At 40.3% G+C, this 25,191-nt stretch overlaps 3 protein-coding genes across 3 annotated transcripts in view; 2 read left to right on the top strand and 1 right to left on the bottom strand.

Moving 5' to 3' along the window:
* The first annotated feature begins 1,433 nt into the window (after positions 1–1,433).
* On the top strand, positions 1,434–5,782 carry LOC127017440 (fibrinogen-like protein 1-like protein). Its single transcript, XM_050898511.1, has 2 exons — positions 1,434–1,581; positions 5,082–5,782. The coding sequence occupies exons 1-2, from the start codon at positions 1,434–1,436 to the stop codon at positions 5,780–5,782; spliced, it is 849 nt and encodes a 282-aa protein (XP_050754468.1).
* Positions 5,783–14,505: 8,723 nt separating this feature from the next.
* On the bottom strand, positions 14,506–16,092 carry CHRM5 (cholinergic receptor muscarinic 5). Its single transcript, XM_050898124.1, has one exon. The coding sequence runs from the start codon at positions 16,090–16,092 to the stop codon at positions 14,506–14,508; it is 1,587 nt and encodes a 528-aa protein (XP_050754081.1).
* A 5,498-nt stretch (positions 16,093–21,590) lies between these two features.
* AVEN (apoptosis and caspase activation inhibitor) overlaps positions 21,591–25,191 on the top strand; it is a 101,181-nt gene continuing 97,580 nt past the window's right edge. Inside the window, exon 1 of the mRNA XM_050897082.1 lies at positions 21,591–21,845. Within this exon, the coding sequence (XP_050753039.1) occupies positions 21,591–21,845 (255 nt within the window). The remainder of the gene's footprint in view (positions 21,846–25,191) is intronic.

Below are 25,191 nucleotides of genomic sequence, written 5' to 3' on the forward strand. Positions count from 1 at the left end.
TGTGCCAAATTTCATGGAAAGTAATTTTCCAGTTTCTTACTATCCCAATGTCAAATAACCAGCTTTGCATAAAATAGCAAATTGTATGTTAATAGTACATCAGAATTATTACTGAATAGTTTTAGGTTGAGTAGAAAATTCTGTTTTGCTGGTTTTCTGTATGGTAGGTATAAAAACTAACTCTCAGACCTGAACTTTATTACAATAATTTATCTTGGACATTTTAAAAAAAAAGTGCTGAATATTTTTTCACTCTGGAAAACTGTTTGCTGAATCTGCTGTGAAGTCATTAGGTTTATAAGGAATGTGGTTCTGTTGCAACATAAACCACTGTGGAGAAGGGTACTGGCCTCTGTAGACTCTGTGCTGACGCTGGCAGGAAATAAGCTCTGACCGAAGAGCTGCTTGCTAGACCTATTTTCTGCCTTTGTCAAAGCCACTGTGGAGAGCTCAGTCCTGAAACAAACAAAAAAATAATTAAAGAGTTTGGCTAGAGCCTAAGTAAATGTGTCCTTTGAGAGTATGCAAAACATTTGTTATCCTGATTCAGTCTAAGCTGTTGTTGATATAGAAATCCCTCTTCAGTCAAGCTGGGATTTGCCTAAGTGAGGACCCCAGGATTTAGTCCAGTAATAGCCTAAGCCTTCTTGCTGTGTTGGATGGAGGGTTACTAGATGTGTAACCCTAAAAGGAGGACAAAATGAGGCTCAAAACTGTTTTGATTCAATATATTGAACCCTTGTGTGTTTTGAAGAGGCTGAAGAAACGTTCTTTTTGCTTTGTTTATTGAGCTTTTTTTTTTTTTGATCTTATTTAAACCTGTGACCTATTATTTAAAGCTGTAGATGGAAATTCATAAAAAGCGTAGTCCAGATGTACTGAAGTGAGTTCTCCAGTGCATGGAAATATTCCCAGCACTCGGAGAGCCATGTCTTTGAGTACTGTTTGAACTACAGACAGTCAGCAGAGCCAGTGTTACTGTTTGTGCCAATTCGACCATTGGTGCCTCTATTTCACTACAGTTTGGACTCGGGGAATAAGCAAAATTCAATTCTGATAAATACAAAATGTGCTTTTCCTTTTGTCATTACATTACTTTCTATAGCTTTTTGTCACACACAAAATTACATTATGTTTCATTGCCCAGTGTGGCACAAGGTGACAGAGGTGAGAGACGTTCTAAGTGTTGCAGCACAGTGCTCCATGTCAGAGGCATGACCAGTCAGAAATAGGGTGTGAGACATCAGGAAAAGGAGAGGTCCTTGAAAGATGGAAGAAGCCAATTTTGGCAGAGGCTCACTATATTGAAGCTAGATATTTCAATACCTTTCTCCTTCAGGACTTTCATACTAAAAGTCATAAATCTTTCCATTTTCAATTCCAGTCTGTGTTACAGTTCTGTATTGCTGCAGGAGGACTGATTTGGAAGGAAGATGCTGTTGACGAGCTCAGCGGGATTTATTCTGTTCTTGCTCTCTCATTGCACTGTGTCAGTGAGCACCAAAGAGGCAGTGGTCTTGGCTAATGCCCACCTTCTCCCCCAAAGAGGCTATGAGAAACTGGGCAACACCAATGAACAAGGTACTCATGAAGAGAGTGAGTGATTTGGATGCATGCTGTGTTTTACTTTATTGCTTTGCTGTAACATTTTCAGCCAATGTATTTGAAAGTTAGCCCTGCAAAAATACTTTGCAATCTGAACATGTCCTGCCCTGAAGTCCAGAATCTTTAAAACCCTTGCTCAGCTGCCGCCTAATTCAAGAGAAATTAACAGGTTTTTTTGTAAAAAAATACTTTGTGGCATTTGAAGATTTATTCTTAGGACAATCATATCTAGATTACATCTGACACCTCAGTACCTAAATCCCATTGGTACCTATAACTGAGGCATCCCTCTGCCTATCTAGCTTGCAAGGTCCAGCTTGGTAGGTTTTCTAATACATTTACCAGAGTAGATCCCACATAAAATGTACACAAAAAGAGTAGTGGGATTGATTCATTTTTGTCCTCTGACTGATGGCACTTGAGGGTTTATAAAATTCACTTTCCAAGAGAATCCTGTAATAATCAGCCTAAATCATTTTCTCACTATCTGTCTATAGAAGTTGTTCTCTTCTGCAGGAATAATATTCACTGAGAAGGGCAAATACAAGTGTCACTGTATATATCGCTGGCTTGGACTTCACTGTATAAATCACTTAAATAATCATTCTATAAAATCATGGGATCAGGTTTGGAGTCAGGCTATGTCTACCAGGTGAATGTTCTAACAACTGGGGTACAGAGTCATGTACACAGTTCTGCTCTTTCAGGGTATTTAATAATGTCATGCAGATAGTACTGAGATTTGAAGTAGTCTATTCATGGCTGTAGATTCTATTAGGCAATGAAAGGCATAAAAGTAAGACCTTGGAAAGCCTATATAGTCCTGTAAATCTGTCCTGAGTGGCTTAGAAGTACCAATAAACTTCTGAATATCAAATATAAAAGACTATATTTAACACAATACTGATACTATGAATAATACTATTTAACAGGTTTAGTCCATCTGGACTTCTACAAAGCCTATGATACAATACTTCATACAATATTAAATCAGAGAAGGTAGGGTTACTTTATAATTTCAGTAGAGATTGAAAAGAAAACGACAATGACTTGGGTAGAAAAGTAAACCACAAAGTCAAGGGGAGACTGGAAGTATTTGCTTATAATCGATCTTTTCAGTATTCTTACTAAGTATACTGATGCAAAAATAGGAATATGCTGATAAATTTAATGATAACATGAAGTAGAGAAATGCCAATACAAAAAACCAGAATATTACACAGAAAAAAAAAATCAGATGTTCTTAAGTAATACCATTGGGATGAAAATAAAGTACAAAATTCTAGGTTTTACTGCAAGGTGAGGACCTTACCAGTTACAAAAATCCAAAGATCAAACTCTAGATTAAAGGAAACTAAGCAGTAAAAATGCAATCCTAGAATATATCAACAGAGATGTTTTTAATAAGACTTGGGAAGAATCAGTGGCACTATATAAGGCCATCTGCAATACTGTGTGCAAATTTTACCCACATTCTAGGAGATTAATTTGCAGTGAAGAGGTGCAGAAAAGCTACTAAGACAATTAAGGAACAGGAGATTTATCTTACACTAAATAATAAAAGAACTTATTTATCCTAACAGAATTTACCCTAACAAAACAAAGGCTGATTAAAAATATAGTTGTCCTCATGGTACATCGGGGCTTATTACCCAGGAAGAAGTACTATTTAACTAACGGACAACATGACATGAGAAAGAAAAAGATGGACAGTGGATGTTAATAAAATTAGATTGGGAACCAGATGAGTATTTCTAAAAGAGTAGTGACAGTTATTGAAGTCTACAATGCTTTCCAGTTGGAAGGGAAGAAATTTAATAATTCTGTGAAGAAGACTGCATGATATAGTTCCCTACAGGACCAGTAGCAGATAAAATAGTCACTCATGGTCCCTTTCTCTTTCCAGAAAGTCGGGGGATTTTTTTTTTTTTTTTTTACACTAACCAAACTGTTCAGTGTACTTTTGATCTGTTGGTCATGAGACCATACAATGAGGTTGACTCTTTTCAGACTCTGTTCTGTTCAGGAAAAGAAAAACAATGTGTTCAGTAAAAGGATCAGCAGGGGCTCTCTGGCCAGCGATTTGGGCAGAGAAGAGTTTTCTTCTAAGCTTTTATTTTAAATTTTTATCTTTGGAAATATTTTTCCTTAATTATTTTTTGGCAAATTTTTGAAAAAAAATTAGGACATCTTACCATACTTTTCCTGAATTATCCCAGTTTCCCAGAAGAAAAAATTAAGTTCTAAATACAGTATCTAAATTCCTATCGGTCATTGTCAGGACAGAACATAGGATTTCATAGGTCTGAAGAACTGTCATTTTACATCACAGGTGGTCTGTAGGAATTTTTCTCATAGAGATATTAAAATTGTCAAGTTGTTATTAAATTTAAATTACAAATATTCCATAGTATAATGACATAATGTCATGCCTTTCAACTCTATGGAGAAGTGAGTGATTCCAATTCATAAACATGTTTCTGAGTAACGGAACAGACATTGAATAACATCCTTCTCTATAAAAGGAATTCTCTATATATTCATTCATACATACATAAATGTATATTTAAATAAATTATATTCTGGCTCTTAGAAGTCTCACAGTCAATTGTAAAAAGCAGAGCATTGTGCCTTAGTCTCAGAGATGCTTGATACTATACTATAGCAAGAAGTTACCTTATAAGCAAGTTACATTTAAAAAACACAGTATATATATTTCAGCCCAATAGAGAGGGCCATCCCAAGCCTTATATGCCATTTTCATCACCCTCTGAGTCTACTGGATAAGCAATAAAGTGGAAAAGCACTTTCACCTATTTTCCTGATATTGATGTTCAGCACTCCACAGCACTGTAGTTCTACCTGCAAATCAGTGGTAAGATTTAGCCTGGAGTTTGAGTGACAAGAACTGTTCCTAAGAAAATCCTCAGATGTTTTTAAGTTTTGTATTAGCAAGAAATGTGCTTTAATATCTCCCTTTTATCAATGAACACATGGCATACTTATTGGAATTTAATGCAAGGATGTCATAGATGCCTGAAGTATAAATTGGTTAAAGAGAAATTAGATTTGTTGAGGATAAGGCTAGCTCTAGTAATCAAGCACCATGGTCCAACACATGGCACAGGGAATTACAAACTTGCTGACTACTCAAACTGGAAGAACACAGGAGGAAAAGGAATGGTCTGTACATAACTTTTGGCTTTTCAACCATATTTCTGTCATAAATGCAAAATCACACCTCTGTTGTATGACAGGGTAACAAACTCTTTTTTGAATTTCTGAAGATTTCCTGCATGTTCTGCTCTGAAATCTTCCCCCTTTCGCTGAGCAGGTGCCCACCAGCTGGGATGAAGTCAGACTCAGCTTCCAGTCAGAAGGCCATCATTCACTCACTCTAAAGGACAGAGTTCAATGACTAAAATTTACTATTTGAACAGAAAATTACTTTAAAACTTTTTTTTTTCCCTACTCAGACTATCCAAGGGATTGTTTTGAGATTTTTCAGCGCGCCAAAGGAAATACCAGAGATGGTCTTTACATCATCCAACCAAAGGAGGACCCAATTGTTGTCTTTTGTAACATGCAGGATGGTGGCTGGACAGTAATCCAGCACATTACAGCCAATAGTACTGTCGACTTTGATAGGACCTGGCAGGATTACAAATACGGATTTGGCTCCATTCATGACAACCACTGGTTAGGAAATGAATATATGCATCAGTTAACTAGCAGCTCTGTGCAATATATACTTGGAGTTAAACTTGTAAACCTAAACGCTGAAATCAAATGGGGACAGTATGAACCATTCCTTATTGAAGGTGAAGAGTCTCAATACCGAATCAGGGTTGGTCTATACAAAGGCAACGCCACTGATGCTCTGACCCTGGACACAGAGGCTTATCTCCATGACAACCAGAAGTTCACCACCAAGGACAGAGACAATGACAATTACTTTCAGAATTGTGCTAAACTGGAACACAATGGTGTTCCTGGGGGAGGCTGGTGGTACGACGCGTGTGCTGGAGCAAATCTAAACCGTAGGAACATGATATACTGGCAAAAGGACTGCAACAAGCAACGCATGTGCAAGTTTGCATGGATGATGATCAAACCCATTGACCACAGCCTGTCATATCCAACCAAGTCCTGTCCATGTCAGAAAGTTGAACTGTAGATAAGCCATATGTACTTTGAAAGGAACATGGATTCTTTGTCCAGTGACTGAAGTGAACTCACACTGACTGAATTATGACACTAAGTAATCATGATTGAAAATTTAATTTGGGACTCTGCAAGGGCTTTATGATAGCATATTGTCCAGGACTGGACCAGGACATAGACTTCTACCAACCACACAAGTGAGAAGTCACTGTCAGAAACTGAGGCCTCTACCAGAGGATTTAAATAATTAATTTTATAGTATTTCAGCTGTAAGAGGACTCAGGTATGAAATCCAGAATATGATGTCTTGTACGAGATATACATGAATATACATGCATTTCAGAAGCTTTTGCTCTAGTATGAATGTTCACGGTTGATCTCCTATAATTGCACATCTTCACATATCATGCAGGAAGGAAATTTCCAGTGAAGTACCTACATTTACACAATGCATATTGGAGAGTATTGTGTACCATAGGGCAGCATCAGGCCTTTCCTTTTTACCTTTAGTGAAAGGTATTTTAATATCTAAAATTGGAATTAGCCTCATCTCCCATGGCTTCTTTTCCCCTTCATTGACTCTTCTTTTTATCTCTACTTTTTAATGATCCCATACACAATTAAGTATTCAGCATAGGCTTTTCTTTTCTTCCTTGTTTTTAGAGCACCCAGAGCTAATGGGATCATCAGCTTTCCCATTTAAAGCCACTAATCCAAAGCTTACAACTCCTCTGAATTTTTCTCCAAGAAACTCAGTGAACACATTTTTTAAAAGATCAAATCGATTTCACAATTGTTTACTTATTGCTCCATTTTTTTCCTGAATATTACTCCACTTTGTTTACCGTGTTTTGACCAGTGCTTCTCCCTGTTCCGTGATGTGCTTCAGCTTTCTCTTTTTTTAATACCGCTGTGAGAAAAGAGAGTGTTGGCTTTATTTCACATTTGCTAGCTTCAATTGTTTTGGCACTCAACCTTGACATTATTTAAACAGTGCCTTTTTTCTGATTATAAAATAAAGAGAGAATCTTTAAATTTCATGATAAATTCATCTGTTTTAAAATAATAAATAAAAGGATTTCAGTTTTGATAACCTTGAAGACCTTGTTTTCTTTTACAGCTGTTTGGGTTACTTCACACATTTCTGTATCATTGGAATAGCTGAATGACAACTGAAGAGTTTTCATTGTTGCATTATACAAAATGTCAGGATAATAATTAGAATATCTTGTATGTTTTCTTAGATATTTCAATTACAGAAACCCAACCAATGGATACTGGCAAACTCCTGCTTTTTAATTTAAAAATGGAATCTCATAATTTCCATGAAAATTACTTTGCAGAAAATAAATTGTATTGTGTTTTGAGAAGACCAAGACTGCCAGGGTTACTTAAGAAGAGAAATTAATTGGGAAGTGGAAAAGCCAAGAAAGCCATTTTTATTTTTTACAATGCACTGCCACATTTTCAGAAAGAGATACAGATATGTTATGTGGCCAAGGCCAATATAGCATACATGTCTATTTTGCAGCATCTGATATTTTTTCCCCTGAAATTGTGTTCAAAGACAGAAGTGTGATAGGGGAAGAAATGGATAGTAGCTGAATTGAGTTTATGTCATTGAGTCAATTTAATGTGGGTTCTGCTGTAACTTTATCAGGACGCCTTCAAAGTTGTAATGAGGATACAAGAAAATCAGCTGAGTGCTGCCAGCCTCCCATAGCTTTTGTTCGAATTCCTGGCCATATAGCCAGATTCTCACACACCTTCCAAAAATGTGTTTTGAATAATCTTGACATGGAAGCGCACAACTGAAAGCCAGCAGGCTGCATCTGATCCTCAAAGGTGAGTAACCTGCTCTGCAGCCCACCCTTGGCCTGTTTTGGAGGGTTTTGGAGGAAAGGACTGTGCAAATAAGCTGTATGAATGACTTGGGCACCAGCAGCCCAAATCCAGCTGCCCAGTTTCGGAGGCACTCTCTAGTATTAACTGGAGTCCTACAAACCTACGCTGACACTGAATTCCAGTATGGGAATCAGATTAAAATGTAATAATAACTCCTAACAACAAGCCTCCAAGCAAAAACAAGACAGAAAGATTAATTCAGTTCAAACAAAGACATTTAATGGAACTCAGGGACTGAGGTACGTTCCACACTTCTAAACAAAGTATGGATGGAAATGACTACCTGAGCTGGATTTGGGACTAAGTAGATGAAAATAAGTAAGAATATTCCAATACACCCACCAGCACTTCTTTCTAGAGCTCTTAAAGAGGAGGACGTGGAGCCTTAAAAAGTGGACTAAATTCTACTTCGTAATTCCTTAGCAAAAGGCTGTCTTAACTGAACAGATTTTTTTCCTCCATCACTGAACCTTAATCACCAGATACCCAGAACAGTGCTGAGAGCAGCTGGCCGTCAACACTGAATCAGCAAAATCACAATCTGAAACATGGGGGTTTCTATTCTGTCTAATCCTGCTTTCCTTTCCCTATCACATTTCTCCTATCCTCTCTCTCTCTTAGCCTTTCCTGATTATACTGCCTCCTGCACAGACTTGAAGTAAGGAGGTGGGTCCTCCCAAGAATATCTGATGGAAAAAAATTATTTGGTCAAATAAATGTCTTTCCCAAATGAGTAAGCATGACAAGGTCTAGAGCAATAGGTATATGGCTGACTTCGAGCTCCAAGCACCCCTGAATAGGAGGCATGTTCCACTTTAAACATGCAATCTTGTAACAATACCAGAAAAATAGGTTTCTTCACCTCTTCGCTACTTTGTATTTCTCCCCATACTGTTTTCTCAACTGTAGGAAAGGTAAGCACATTCTCACATACAATATCACATTAATCAACTCAGAATTTAGCAGAAGGAAAAATTCTTCCTAAAAAAAGTATCAGCTGACAGAATAAGAGAGCCTGATGACCTCTTTCTAACAAAAACACTGATTTATTATTATTTGTCTTTAAAAATCATTCAGCTTTCATATGAGAAAGTGCTTGCTTTTGTTTCTGATTTTCACATGTGTAACCTAAACTATAAATTTCCAGACTTCCACATACCTTTTTTTTACACGTTAACCATAGGTTTAAAAGTATGACAAAGTGGTTTTAGGACCAAGCATTGAACACTGTGCATCAATAAATTAGCAACATTTACCTGCCTGGGCTCATTTTTTCTCCTATAACTAACACAATAAAGAGTCCTTTAGTCAATCCCATGTCTTCTGCATTTCAGAAGGCATCAGGACCCAGGCAGAGTGGTGGGGTACAGAGCTGAATCCAGCCACACTCCACAGCTGGTATCCTCCACCATACCCTCTCTCCACTCTTCCTCCTATAGCTACCTGATGAATTGCACATCTAAGGAGGCCTTATGTATGGCATACAGTAAAAACAACTGTCTGACCTCCACTATGTCTAGATGGCTGCTCCATGTAAGGAGTAAAAAATATTCCAGCTTATATCTTGGCATTGTAATCCAGGAATTCAGTAAAAATCCCCAAACTTCAGAGGTCTACTGAAACAGGAGCCATCAGAGAGCAGGGTTTGGAGAAATACTTGTTGAGAAGAAAACTTTTGAAGGATTTTAAATGTCTAGTTGTTTGAGGAAGACTAACTTGTTTGATATATCAGCAGATATATGAAGAAACTAATGGCATTTAGTGGCTAATGGCATAACTATTGAGTAAAAGGCAGCAGTTTTACTGAGTGTGATGAAAACTGAAGTTCCTAATCTGATACACAGCCCAGCAGTGCCTATTAAACCTGAAGAAATACATTTACCAAGATGCAAAAAACAATTGCAACACCATCCCTTTCTGAAACCACTAACAGTCATAGATAACCTCTAGTTTTACAACACAATGCTATCAATTTTTCTTTTTTTTTTTTTTTAAACTAGATATAGATATGGGGTAACTATTAATAAAATCATAAACAAGAAGTTTATTTGAGTGATCAAAGTTTAAGGTTTTATGACACCCAGCTGTCAATTGTATGTGGAAGAAAACTTCTTAGTGGGTACAAAAGGCAGCAATGGAGATTTGGGATGACCACGTAAGAAATAAATGGCCTATTTCTAATTTGGTAGAGGGAAAGCCAAGTATTTAAGTGAAAAGACACAGTATCCATTTTTGGAGTTCAGGTTTGGAAGGGCGTTTCAAAACAGAGAAGACACTGACTACCCAGCAGCTGCAGGAGCATTTCAGGAGCTGATGGAGCCCTTGGAGTCCCCAAGGCAAACGCTGTGGGGGAGCCTTTCAGAGGGAAGTTCTGACCTGTAATGGTCTGTAGCTCATAAAAGTAGTGAATGTGGGGTGTTGGGTTTTTTTTTTAAAAAACCCATTCTGTAATATCAAAAAGGAGTAAGCAGCATGGAGTTTTTTGGGCAGAGTCCTTTCCAACAGAGGGGCACCTAGATGTACAGGTCACAGCAAATGGTGACTCCAGCTTGATTATTATGTACAACTGAGGAAACAGGTATTTGTTTCTCACTACGCCCAAGTGATTCCTTCATATTATTGCTATCTCTATAGAAAGCAAAGAAAATTAATTTCAGAGGAAAGTTACACCATTCCATTTGTTTGTTTGTTTTCCTAGAGGAAAGAATCCAGAGAAGGCAGAAGTACATATGCATCCAAAAATTCTCCTTCAGTATGAAGATTTTGGGAATCCCAAACTATGAAGCGGTGATTTGGAAACTGTGTTTCCTACCACAAGTAAAGAAGCATCTTACAAAATTCTATTCAAAATCCAGAATCTGAAAAAAGTCCACAGGTATTCAATTCAGTTTCAACCATCGGTATCGAGTTTCATAACAACTGCATTCTATGAGAAAGCAGCATCTTCCAGACTGATATGGGATTCTTTAATTGTTGTAATGACTTCTCATTTAAATTTAACATACTTACCACATCCCAGTGACATTTTTATTTCTTCAGGTATGTGACTATCCTTAGCTACATTTGCATTAAGATTTATCAGTTAAAATAGTTTGACATGTTCAGGTCATCTATCAAATATGACAAGGACACAATGTCACCGATTTCTGAGAAAAGCCCTATGTGGGAGATAAAACGATCAGAATAATTAAATTAGAGATGGGACTTTTCATGAAACTCAGCTCTAAAACTGGAACAATATCTAAAGGGTGATAAGGAAGTACAACTAAGGATTTTGCCATGAAGTGCATCACCGTCTCTGTACCTAGACTCAAGTCCATATATCCCAGTGCAGGTCTCATTATGGGTACAATAGAGATAAGGAACAAAAATCCACATATAAAAATAACTTCCAACAGTTAGTAGCAGTTACTAATTGACATGCATAGTTCAGTAGGATAAGCATGATTAACAACTTAATTATATAATTAATGGCAAAATATTCTCTATCATATTTTACAGGCTCTTACAGTATTTTCTCTATAACCCTTTTGATTTCATCCTTCCTCAATTCAACAGGATTTTTTCTATCAAGTAAACCCCTGCATTTATGTTCTATCTTGACTTTCTGTCTTTTGCAAAGCTCTTCACTCTGTGCTAAGTAGTCACAGAAAGTAGACAACTATAGGTGTTCTATACCCGTTTAAAAATTCTGGGAACTCTTCCAAGTATTTATCTACAAACATAAATTATATTTACAGAAAATTAATGTTACTTGATAATTTATGGGGATCTGGAATATATAGGGAGGCTGGTATGCATGAAAAGGGACAGGCAAAAATGATTCTCCCAGTTTGTGGGAAAATTCAATATTCAAAAATATTGAAGTGTGCTTGGTCTCTGAGAAGCTTAGTTAGGGATGTATATTTATGCATGTATATTGATAATACATACATACATATCTAAATATATGTATGTGTATTTAATTATGTATAAATAAAATGTAATTTTACAAAAAAAGATCTTTTCACCAGTCCATGACCATGACCATGATCAATTATAGGATCAGTAAAAGGTTCATTAAAAGGACAGAAATACAAATAACAAGATTGTTCTACACTGTAAAAGTCCCACAACACTTTTTAAAGGTACAAAATATAATTTGAAAACAAAATATAATTAACTACTAACTGATACTCTGATAAGGAACACGTTTTTCTTTTTGTGGTTTTGATTTTTTTTAAGAATAAACATCCTACATAACAATAAAGCAACACACACCTCTTTATATAATTCTAGGTATTTACAATGTTTGGCCATGTAATGTCTCACATGGTGAAGTGCTAGCAGCATAGTTTGAGCACATATTTCACAATTACATTGAACCAACATTGTTGCATCCATCACCGTGTATTCTAATACATTTACTGAGCACAGAGTCCATAAACATTTACAGAACACTCTTGTTCAACAGAAGCCAAAACCAACAAAAAATATCCCATTTAATTTCAGTAGAAGCCAATGCTTTACTTTAGCAACAACACTGCAGCTAGCAGGAACTGCTACTACCTCATAAATTTTGCCTTTAACTACAGCTTGTGCCACAGGACACATTCATTTGCTAAAAATCAAACACAGTTTACTGAATGTCTGATTCAATGTAATATAAAATAAAACCACTATAATAACCAACTTGTACATATTTACTGTACACAAGAAAAGCTCTGGATAGTGACAGAGGAAAGTTGATGAAAGGGTCTTTATAAAGACCCATGCTTTCCTTTAATAAGCAATCATATGCTAATGCACAAAAAATAATAGGCACAGTATGGTGTGTTACAAAATCAATTGTGAATTTAGAGAACGTATTTTTACATTACTACACTGCTAATCTTTCACTGACACAATGTTCCCCTCTGGCAATTGGGGATAAAAAATATTAATTACCTGTACTGTAGTTGTTGACATGGAGGAATTACTTATCTGTAGGGAAAAATTTTGATGGTATGATAATTTAATAAATTATATGAACAATTTCACTGAGAGCAATGGTACATTCAGGATGACTAATACAATCCCTGAAATGTGCAACTGGTCATGTCACCACTGCAATGTCCCACTAAAGCGTATAGTAGATATAATATGAAGATTGCCCCAAACTAATATTCCAGAGCATCTCACCCCGAATTTTGATAGAAAGGCTAGAACTGAATCTGAACTTTGTGTACATGGAGATCTTTCTTATTTATTCATAAATATTTGTTTACTTTAGGACTTCATTCCTTATGACTCCTGTCACCATTAACTTTGTTTTCTCGTGGCCTTTTCTGAGGCTTCATGTTTGTTCCCACCACAAGGAGCCAGATCACCAGCTCCATTCCAATGGCCTTCTGCTGAAGGCAGCCCCTCACTTACGCATTCACTCGGTCAATGCTGCAGGACTCCTGCCAATCTAACACAGACATCAGACAGACACATACAATTCAACGCTGCCACAGAAGTGTCCTCACCACAAACCCAAAGCCCTGGCAAACCTCAGCTAGTGGCCAGAGTCTCAGCTCATTGTAACTAGGCCAGTACAGCCCAGTCCCAGAAGCCACAGCCGTCAGAGGGGTTGACTCCAGCCCCCAGTATTGTAGCAGATAGGGTTTTGCTGGACCGGAAGATAGTGACTGAAGATAAATCATGTTTCCAAACATCTGATGTTGACTAGTATTTGTAAAGATATTTAAAGATAAAAAGTGCTATGAAAGTGCAAAGTGTCCTTAATAGTTTTATAGAAATATTAAAAAATTACTTAAAAAAATCTTCCTTCTTTCAGAGATGCCAATTCTATCACTGTTTATAGTAATTTCATAATATATAGCTAAATGCACAGGCCATTGATACATACTTTTCTCTTGTTCTGCATCATTCCATCAGTAATGGAAACTTTTGGGGCAAGGGGAAGTGCAACAAAAGAGATTGCAAAAAAGACTTTCCTTGTGTTGTAAAGTAGGTAGACTATGTCCATTATACTTTACAGTCAGTTCTGATTTGTACCATTGTTACTATCGCATAAAATTTTAAAATTTCCTTCAGAGGCACTGGGAAATGGAGAAATTCGGAGGTACCTGCTAACCATCACCATTTTTTACAGATGAAAGTTACTTGCATGATGGAACTGAGATTGGGACTGGCTTCTTCATACACAAAATACATTATCTATTTCCTCCACTATGAGTCCTTCCTATGTCTCCACAAAAGTCATCCTTAAAGTGGAAATTTTCTCAGTATGACATTCTCCTACAATATGTGTGTTCATTTGGAGTATTATGAATCTCCCTAACCATTTAGTATTGGGGATGACAGCATTTCCCCCTTTAGATAGTCCTTGTTTCATTCCAACAGCAGGTGGAAAAGTCTCAGAACAGAATTAGTACGAGCTCCATTGCTTTGTACATTGAAAACTAGATAGACAATACACTAGAAAGGAACTATAGGAAGAAATAGTTCTGCACTACAGGGAGATAGACTAGATGACTGACCCGATGACTGGATGATCATCCCACTGATTTCTAGTAGTTTATAATTTACTCTACATATTCTCAGGCTGAAAGAAAGGACAGAAGACCCCAAACATAACAACTTTAATGCAGATCTACTGCATAATCAAAAATACCCTGTGTTGCTCACAGCAGCCACTGACTTCTTCATCCCAAGCACACTACTTTCATGCAAAATTTTACTTTTCTGCAGATTTTTTTTAACCCCTAGACATATAAAGCAACAGCTTTGAAAAGACAGAATTACAGTCAATTTACTAGGTTACGTCAATATCTATTTTCCCCCTTATCACTTACATAAGAGCAATTACGGCAGTCTGGTATTGCCCTGCCAGTATAGTTTCTCTTCCACTTTTTTCTTTTTCCACTGGCAGAAAAGCAGCATCTTAAAAGTTTTCCTGAAAGTTTTGTTACAGAGGGCATAACAAATGGGGTTAACAGTGCTGTTCACATAGCATAGCCAATATCCAAGGTGCCACAGTGTCAGGGGAATGCAGTCAGAGCAGAATGTGGAGATCAAAACCATAATATTGTAGGGAGTCCATGTGATGATAAAAGCCAAAAGAATGGCACTTAAAGTCTGTGCTGCTTTGCGTTCCTTTATAAGAACCATCCGTTTCCTTTTGGTGATTTGGTTATTTATATTTGGATCCATGCTTTTGATGGAAGGATCCTTTGACAGAGCAGCAGAACAAGGAGTTATTTTTACTTTACGGCAACCATTGTTGGCTTCCTGGGTGCCATCAGCCTTAACCACCAACCGGAATTTATAGGCCACACATTTTTTACTTTTTTGTACGTGGCCTTTGGCAGGTGACAAAAAGTATTTCTGGTTCTCAAAATCATTTTCTTCAGGTTGGTCTTTGACAACAACATCCGTACTCTCATTAAACTCTTCTGCCTTACCTTTAGATGGACTTTTGTAAGTTACTTGGAAAACTGAATCAGCGGCAAGTTTATCCTCCTCTTCTGAAGACGCGTAGCTGCTGCAGGTGGTTAACTGGTCAGCCTTAGCCCAGTCGTTACACGTACTCACTGCCTGAGAAGCTTTCACCGTAGCTGATGTACTTCTACTAGATGAAGACCAGGAAGCCTGACACCTCTCTCTTTTGACTAAGTTTTGTTGCTTGCAACTGAAGCAAGACTTCAGGAGAGCTTTCTGAGGCTTTATCATCTCAAACTCTGCCACAGACTCCGAACCCTGCAGTTCAGCAAGGTCCTTGGTACGTTTCTCTGTCTCTTTATAGATGCGGCAATACAGAATGGTCATTACAGACACTGGAATGTAAAAAGCAGCAATTGCAGTACCAAAGGTGATAATGGGCTCATATAAAAACTGTATCTGGCACTCTTCAGGTGGTACTGTTCGTTCACCCACAAAATACTGCCAGCACAAGATTACGGGTGCCCACAACACGAAGGAAATTAGCCAAGCCAGACCAATCATGATGCCAGCTCTTTTGGGTGTGCGTTTGGCCCTGTAAGTTAAAGGCCTTGTGATGGAAAAATATCTGTCAAAACTGATGACTAGGAGGTTCATTACTGAGGCGTTGCTAGCTACATAGTCCAGTGCCAGCCACAGGTCACAGGCAAGGCTTCCAAGAGACCAATGGCCTATGAGTATATAGGACGTATAAAGGTTCATAGAAAATATTCCAATGATGAGATCTGCACAGGCAAGGCTGAGCAAGTAATAATTGTTGACAGTTTTGAGCTGACTGTTAACCTTGAAGGATATCATTACAAGAATATTTCCCACTATGGTTATTAAGCTTACAATTGCAGTTACAGTGGCAATAGTAATGACTTCCCAGAGGCTATGCCCTTCTAACTGCTTATGGTTGATGGATGAACTGTTTACAACAGTAGAATTGCTGAATAAATTTACTTCCATTCTTGTTCTTGGTGTATTGTCATCAGGATCTTAGCACTGTTGCATATTGCTTTCTGTACTTGAAAATATTCTTTTGGAGACAGCTGTAAAGATCAAAGGAAAAAACAGAACAAGAAAGCAGCTCATTAAATAGCACAGACTTCCATTAGAGTTACCATAAAACACTTGTAAAACAATCTATCAAATTATTTGTGCTCTCTTTTTGCATTTTGATTATTGTTTCTATCATTGTGAACATAACTAAAACACACAAATGTACATTCTAGGACAATGTACTCTGGCATCTTATGACATTTCTAAATGCAATCAAAACAACTATTGTTTCTTAAGACAGTCAATCACGCCAGCTCTTACATTTTGAATACCTTAGGAGACACTACATATTCTTAAAGACAGACACTTAAAGTTTTACAGTGCAATCAGACACTGAGTACTGTGTTGTTTCCTACAGTAGTATGTAGAAGACATGTCAAGATTTCAGAAATTATCTTTGCAAAATTTGGAGAAGTCACCAACAACATAAAGAGAGTAAGAGGAAACTGAGGATGCATGGGGAGCTAGGAACCACGCTGGCATGGTGGCAGCGGGAAACAGTTAGGTGTTATAAGTGCTTGGGGCAATTGAGGGGGAATCTTTGAGTTAAGGAAGCAGGCAAGGCAGGCAAGAAGATGTTTTTGGAAAAATAAGTTAGGCAGGAAAGACTTTATTGGGAGATCTCGGGACAGAGGAGACTGATTCGGTGAGGCATGGAAGTGCAGTTTGGGTAGTTTGGGTGAGTGAATGGTAGGGGTGAGGACAGAAAGGAGTAAACTGAAGAGGAAGCAGCAATGGATGACCACAGTGACAAACAATGCAACAAAAACAATTTAATACTTGCATAAGCAGTGAAAGGTGGAAAGGGCACCACTGTCACTCTATTAATGCACACATGCCTCTGATGTCCATCCCTTCCTACATTCGTCACTGCTGTTTTCTTGTCCCAGTGAATGCATGCCTGAATTAGGCAATTTGGTTCTTTCACAGATATCTGCTGGTTTTTGAGTCATTCCATCACATCAGATGATGCTAATCACTTGTTCGATGCTTAATCTTGCTAGACTGTGTAATTTTGGAATAGTCAAATAGTAGTTAGTTTTTTAAGTCAGAAATGAAAGATAAATTATTAACAGTTTGTTTATCGGGCATCTAGGCGGTTAAAAACCGGTAAGACAATCCCTTTTTTCAAAGCAGACACAGGTTCAGCTAAAATTATCACATAAATCACCTATTAAAGTCCAACTCTAAGTCTTTAGGATTCTCTCTGCATCAGATCTCTATTATATGGTCCTCCCTACCCATCCACACCACTTATCTGTGTTTTCATCTTTCATCCAAACTCTCAGAACATTATTTTCTTTGGTCTTGGCAAGTGTCTTTTATTAACTGCAAGCTTTCACAGCCTATCCCTTTCCCACATGTCGTCATCTATCTTTTGTACCAAGTAGTTGGGTCCTGTCTCTCATCAGCTGAATACATCAATATTTTACAGCCACTTGTTGAATTTTCAGAAAAGCATCTTACTTTCTTTCACTGTCCTCTTATTTGCTTTCGTGTTTTCCTTCACTTTTGTCCCAGGTCTCCTAAATATCCACAGAAGTGTATCATCTTTCTTCTTCAAACCCTCCCTAACGATAATCTCTTGTTGTGACAAAATTTGATAATGGTAAGTTTCCTGGTGTACCGAGACCACTGTCTATCACACTACCCAAAATGGTTCTCCTCCATCTGTGTGTATCTGTCATCTCCTGTCTTACATTTAGATGTTTGTGCATCTGTATTCTGTTTATACACAACGTCTATTGAACCTAACTCAACAGGATTCTAGTTCATGTATAGGCCTTGCAGCCTAGTAATAATCATAATATATGCACGTTGACCATCTGTATGCTTGGCTCTCTACAACCTCCAGAGCCAGTCTAGCAGCCAAGAATAGCTAAAGTGTCACAGCAGTGCTAACGAGTCCCATGCAAGGAAAGAAATTTCATCCTGGTTCTGCATTCTGCAAAGACTTTCCCCAAGTCAGAGCTGTCCTGATGGCTGGGCACACTGTCTTTACAAATCTTTACACAACGTTGAAATGTAGGAATTCATTTAATGTGAAACAAAGGTGTGTGTAGCAGCTGCATAGCTATGATAGGTAGCTGAACTGTGAGAGATGAATCTGTGTGTCTCTACTACCTCACGTGGCTTATGCTTCTTTTTCTGTGGACAGTCAGCACAGTTGTTCTGCCCGTCAACAGCTTTGTGCTTTTAAGCTGAGGCTGTACCGCTGGCCCTCTCCTGCGCTACATCACAGCTGGGCATCAGCTACATCTGCACCTGGTCTCCTACCTCCTTGATCCTGACTCTGATCCTGACTTCGATCTGCTGGCTGGGCTTCCTGGCTTGGTCTTGGACCTGCCTCATCTTAAAAGCAGTTCCCAAGGGAAAGGAGAGGGAGGCCCTCGCTTCTAGCTTTCTTCACAACAGGTCTTATCAGCAGAGCAGCTGACCTTGGACTCAGCCAGCTAAACTCTAACATAGCCAACGGCGCTCCTAGAAGGGGGCTGCGCTCCGGGCCTTGACAGCTAATGTACCTGAAACTCTGCCAGGGCTCATGACTTTTTTCCAAGTTGCAAGATTTCAGCAAAGGTTAGAGATGGTCTTAAAAACGCACCAGCTATGAATGTCAGGCACATGGATAAACCTCTACTAACTTCTACATTTGCCTAACACCTGGGGTTGAGCAGCTGCTTAGGATGATTATAGCAGATTGTTTGAACTTTCTGCCTTTTTTTGCCAGAAGATGACACTTTTCTCAGAAGAGGGGAGACTAGAAATTGCCTAGATGCTGTGGTCTGTAATGCTTTTTCATTTGCCATAGGTAGCAAGTGTGTCCCCCTCTTAGGTCACTTACCCTCCCTAACATAAGGATCTAGGAGGAAAGACTGCTGAAGCTACCCATGTGTATTGCAGACTTCAGAGCAACAGGAGAAGCAGAAATTGTTGTTGACCTGACACAATTGTTCTTGGTTTGAACTGACATGGGCGGGAGGAACACTGCTAATATGGTATAGAAACTATAATTATTTTCTAAATAAAAAGCACTCTCATTATCATCATGCAAAGCCTTCCCTCCCTAATGGGCTGTTTTACTGGGATGCCTATAAAAATTGACAGTAGCTAAGCTGCTAGTATGCAAAGATCTCTTCTTGGCATGTTGACCATTCTCATCATCTCTTCATACTCTATCATCTTTTGTCTCATAGAACCTTTTGTTCTCTATTTGTGTATCACTCAAGGCAATAGTGCCTGTGAGTGGAACTTCTGTGTGCTATGGTAACATAATTTATGTTAATTGTCTATCATAAGAGATTATAATAATAGGGAGATCAAAATTAAATTACAAAATCAAAATGCACATGTACAGTATCATGACTTTGCTGTCTCATAGTTATTGATGCATGAACGTCACGCTTGTGAGTTGTAATGATATTTGCTATTTGTTGCCAAATATTAGTGGTATTTTTTTCAATCTAGCTGTAAGTATTAATTAATGTGAGTTGTTAAATTTGTACATATAGTCAGCTTACAGTTATCTGCAGGCAGATTGTTCGTGTCACAGATTAATTGCACCACAGATGCAGGCACAGCTTGGGTTCGCCAGGTTTTATTAGCTCTAGCTCAGCACTGGGTCTGCCAGACCTGTGCTGGCTGCACAAGGAATCCTTTAGATGTCTTTGCAACATGCTTGCCAGTGCTGCTCCCTGTTACTTGATTTGCTTGTGTTGCACTGGAGTCATGCTAAGCTAATTTACTGATTTGCTGCACGCTATGCCCCAGAACTAAGCTGTCCTTACCACAGGTAGTAGTGCAGAGACACTACAGCCCATGATTTCACAGTACGGGAGTTTTGGTCACATTTTGCTGTAAGGACTGTTGGGTTTAAAAACCCTCCAAAACCAGATCGATCTTTTAATGTGTGTTGTCAAATGACAGCGTGCGTGCTCAAGAGTGATCGGGCAAGCCTGCTGTTAGGCAACTGGTGAACTTTCCTGAGGACAGCATGGGTGCCCGCCCAGTTCAAGCAGAGCAGGACAAACCAGCCTAGCTCTATGGCACAAAGCTGTTCCCATGTCCCTGCTCTGTGTCCTCAGAGCAAGACGCTCCTCAAGAGGCTGCAGAGTCACCTCATGCACTTCATGTAGTGCAGGCTTGTGTGCAACACCCTGTCAGCCAGGGCTCAGTTGCTTTTTCCCTCATTTGCTACAGAAAACTAACTTTGAGTCCTGCACTTGGGTCACAACAACCCCATGCAACGCTACAGGCTTGGGGAAGAGCGTCTGGAAAGCTGCCTGGCAGAAAAGGACCTGGGGGTGTTGGTCAACAGCCAGCTGAGTGTGAGCCAGCAGGGTGCCCAGGTGGCCAACAAGGCCAATAGCATCCTGGCTTGTATCAGAAATAGTGTGGCCAGCAGGACTAGGGAAGTGATCGTCCCCCTGTACTTGGCACTGGTGAGGCCACACCTCAAATACTGTGTTCAGTTTTGGGCCCCTCACTCCAATAAAGACATTGAGGTGCTGGAGCATGTCCAAAGAAAAGCAACAAAGCTGGTGAAGGGTCTAGAGAACAAGTCTTATGAGGAGTAGCTGAGGGAACTGGCATTGTTTAGCCTGAAGAAGAGGAGGCTCAGGGGAGACCTTATCGCTCTCTACAACTACCGGAAAGGAGGTTGTAGTGAGGTGGGTGTCGGTCTCTTCTCCCAAGTAACAAGCAATAGGATGAGAAGAAATGGCCTCAAGTTGTGCCAGGGGAGGTTTAGATTGGATATTAGGAAAAAGTTCTTCACGGAAAGGGTTATCAAGCATTGGAACAGGCTGCCCAGGGAAGTGGTTGAGTCACCATCCCTGGAGGTATTTACAAGATGTGTAGGTGTGGGACATGGTTTAGTGGTGGACTTGGCAGTGTTAGGTTTACAGTTGGACTTGATGATCTTAAGGGTCTTTTCCAACCTAAATGATTCTATGATTCATATGGCCTTAGCCAAGAGTGCTGTTTTCTAAACATTAAATGCATTTTTGTTTGAAATACATGTGGAAAGCTATTTGTTTTTCACTCCTTGTTCGTTGAGATTTGCAGAGGGTACACGGGCAAACGCTCCCGAAGCGCCTGCCAGCGGCTCACCCCAAGAGGAGCGGGGCAGACCGCGGGTCCCCTCCTCCGGGGAGGCCGGGCCCGCTGCCGGGGCCCGGGGCCCGGAGCCGTGCTCGGGGCCCGGCCGCGGGGGCTGCGCTGGGCGGCCGTGCGCGAGCCGCCGGCGCCGCAGGCAGGGGGAGCTGCCGAGGGCGCGGGCGCCGCCCGGCGCCGCCATTTCCCTCTCTCGCCCTCCGCGGGCGGCCTCTTTCCGGGAGTAGGCGGGGACCGGCGCGGCACAGGCCGGCCCGGCCACAGGCGGCGCGGGGGAAGGGCGCAGCCAGGCCATGCAGCCTGAGCGGGGCGGCAGTCGGCCCCGCAGGGAAGGCGGCCGGCACGGCCGGCGGCGGCCCGGCGGCGCGGAGAGGGCGGCCGAGGCGGCGACTGAAGGAGGCGGCGGGGACGGCCACGGCCGCGGAGGAGGCGGGGGCCGGGGAAGAGGCGGCGCTCACGGGCACCGAGGAGGCGGGGGCCGGGGCAGGCGAGAGCCTCGAGGTCGCGGGGCAGCGCCGCCGCCCGCCGCCCACCACCACCACCGGCGGGTAAGCAGGAGGAGAGCCCGCCCTCCGCGGGAGCGGGGGGAGGCGGGGCCGAGCGCGGCGGGGCCCCGGGGCGGCCGGCGGGGTGGGGGCACAGCCCGTCCCTCTCCACCCCTGCTCCTCCCCGAGGTGGAGCCGGGCTGGCAGCTGCGCCCCGCGGCCTCTGCCGGGGGTTGGAGGTGGTGGGGAAGGGGCGCGGGGTCGCGGGGTGCCGGCGTGGTGGGCGCCGGGACTGCGAGCGTTACCTCCCCGGGCAGCTCGGCACCTGCGCTCGCCCTCTGCCCCCCTCTTCCTCCCCTGAAACAGCAGCAGCTAGCACCTACGTGCGCCGGTGGAAACACAGATAGGAATTTTCTAGCCGAAATACGTTTATAGTTTCGTGCTGGAAAATACAAGTCTCGTTTGAAAAATGCATCTGAAAAATACATCTCTGTTTGCAAATAGAGATGAAGAATTGCTGAATACTTTTTGCACAGTTGATCAGAAGTTGAAATGAGTGTGTGTCTTGCCCAGCCTGTGGTACTAGCAATGAAGATATGGTAACATAGCTCATCTTACAGAATCAGTATCTGTGATTCACTGGAACACGTATTTGTCATTAATGCAAGTTGATGGTTGTGCTTTGACCAATTATAAATTGTTTTAGCAGATTAAAAGTAGCACAGACATGCCTAAGTGTACCACAAGTACACCTTCAATTTCCTGTGGAGATGTTAAAATGTTTTCTACAACCCACCGTGGTATGAATCAACACTGTGCCTTTAAAAACAGTTTCCATTTATAAATGCTTTGACAGTACTACATTCAGATTGTCTTGCTTCCGTTAGCATTGTTGCAACATAGAAATCATGGTTGTCCTTGGATTGGCAAAAAGATTACAATGACGACCTAATACTGATTGGTGCTGGCAGCACTGGGAGTCCTAATGTAGATGGACCAGCTGCTACCCCATTTTTAGCATCACGTTGATTAGATTCACTTTGACTTTTATGATGCCATGGCTTCAATTGGACCCAGCTAGTGTTTTATCTATATTAGAATGCCCATTTGCTGGTGGATTTAAAAAATGTAAAGTATTCATCCCTCTTGTCGTTGTATTTAGATACATTTTAGCACTTGTGTTTTGGGGAGATAAAAGATGCAGCTGGATTGGTACTGTTACCTAGAGCGCTGGTTGGTAATTTCACTTGTAAGCGATATAAATTGCTGAGTTCATACTGATGTGTGTAGACAGGTTTGGATTCTGGATGTGAAACAATAGTGCTCCTTCATAAGTCACAGAGGCATAGGGGGAAAATTCAGCACCTGTATTAGCTGAGGAAACTTCTATCCTGCACTGTTTTTTTTCAAGTCATTCAACCATTTCTTACTGAGTTGAAATACATTTATATCTGTGTTCTCTCTGGTACTGTTGACCCAGCCGGACCCGCTTCATAATTTAAAAGGTGCACTCAGGAAGGGAATCATGTTATACGTATGCGTTTTTGTCTGGATTGTTGTTTGAAGTATTTCAGGAAGCAGTTAAAAAATTTTCTTTTGGGACAGCTTACAATATGTTTTGCCTGATCACTGTGTTATTGACTTTGATATGCTTTTCATCTTAGTCTAGCACAGTGACTTCATTTATTTTTGACCAAGGCTAATATGGGTTGGGTCTTTAAAAGTGAAGCAATAGCTAAAATTTTCCCAGAACTCTACTGAAAGAGTGTTTAACTGTAATGCTCTTCCTGCACTGGAGGCTTTTGATATTAAGCACTGTATGGTCTCTTAGCACACCTGCCATTAATCTTGTGTTTAGCAGCTTGGACAGAACTGGCTTCCAGCAATCCAGCCATAGCATCAACAGCTGTGCCAGCCTGCAGCTGCTGAAGTCTAGTGTGACCTCTGAGCCAATCTCATAATTTACCGCTTCTGAAACAGGGAGGACCTCCTCCTTCCTCTTCTTTCTTCCATCTGCACGGTCAGACAAGCTCCCTTGTACTGTCTTTGATGTGTGCTAGACCATGTTTTCTGAACAGATTCAGCTCTTACCTGTCAGGAAATTACCCCCTTTTATTCCCACTTCCTTAGTGTTTGCTCTGTTCAGCAAAGTGACTTGTTTTACACAAGTGCACCAGCTCAGTGAGAGGGTGCTTGGCTCAGAGTAAGCAGTTTGTGTGAGAGGAGACCCCGCTGTCTTTCAGCAGCAGGGGTCAGATCTTCTCAAGTGGTGATATGTAAATTGCAAACCTGGAGAGCCAGGTAATAATACGGGGAAAGTCAGTGGTCTTATCACATCAGTTTCCTTACTATGTGCTGAGAAGCAGGAGTCTTCTCTGAAAATCTCCTTTCTTTTTTTCAAATGGGCCTTGAAATTCCCTGGAGAAGGGAGGCTAAGAACACTGTAGTTTTGTAATATATAGGATTTCCAAGGACAATTCTAGCCCTTTTGCTTTCTAGGCTAAAAATTGTGGTGGATTACACTCTGCATTTCCACACTGCTGGTGTCAGCTTGGCATTTTGGAGGAATTTTCCTACTAGATTGGGATCATTCTAGCATTGTATAATCAGGATTTAGATGACTTGGTATTATTTCCTGAAAATAATTTTAAGTCTAGGTTCTTCTGTAGTTTTAAATCTATGCTAAATTTATAATTTTACTTGTTTATACCCCATTTGTTTATAAAACTATTGCTACTAAGCTTGATATTTAAGTAAGTCTTTATTGCTGGAGCTTTAGTTGTTGCCTGAGAAATTTCTTCTTTATTGTGTCTTCAATTATGAAAGCTTTATGACAAAATCTACATCAAATTGTATTAAAGTAACTGGATTTGGATTTGTTGAGCCTGCTATGGACAGAGCAGTAAAATGCAAGTAAAATTATAGGTGAATGGATTCAGTAAAGTGTAATAAGAGTGTTAATAACACCAAACTTCATTAAAAACTCTTGGAAATACTTAATTTTTACAGCGAAGTAAAAATTGGCATTAAATTGCATAATATTTTGGCAGCAATATTTCTTAGTCAATTGCATTAATTTAAAACCACTATTCATCTTCAAATTTTGTGTTTTGGATGTTTTAAGTTAATGGTTCCTAAGCTTGTGTTTGAAGCTACAAGAGGACGTTATTTCTGACCTGTACAAGAGGGAGAAGAAAGTGTAGTGGTGGCACATTTGGTTCACAGTTTTTTGTGGACCAGTGAAGGCTGGACACCACTTTACATGTTTTACACTACTGTAAGTGTACTGTAATTCTATGTTTTTAGTAACGGGTGATCAGCTGTGCTACTTGCAAAGCCTGTCAAGACCCAGTACTTGCTGAGTCAGTTCTCCCCTCCTCTGCTGGGTGCCAATCTAGAAGGAGATCAG

Source organism: Gymnogyps californianus, chromosome 5 (assembly GCF_018139145.2).
Source record: "Gymnogyps californianus isolate 813 chromosome 5, ASM1813914v2, whole genome shotgun sequence".
Lineage (NCBI taxonomy): Eukaryota > Metazoa > Chordata > Aves > Accipitriformes > Cathartidae > Gymnogyps > Gymnogyps californianus.

Excerpts from the sequence above, each read along its gene's own strand:
- LOC127017440 (XM_050898511.1), top strand. The coding sequence starts at position 1,434 with ATGCTGTTGACGAGCTCAGCGGGATTTATTCTGTTCTTGCTCTCTCAT. Across the intron at positions 1,582-5,081 it reads GGGCAACACCAATGAACAAG|ACTATCCAAGGGATTGTTTT; the intron begins GTACTCATGAAG and ends TTCCCTACTCAG.
- CHRM5 (XM_050898124.1), bottom strand. The coding sequence starts at position 16,092 with ATGGAAGTAAATTTATTCAGCAATTCTACTGTTGTAAACAGTTCATCC.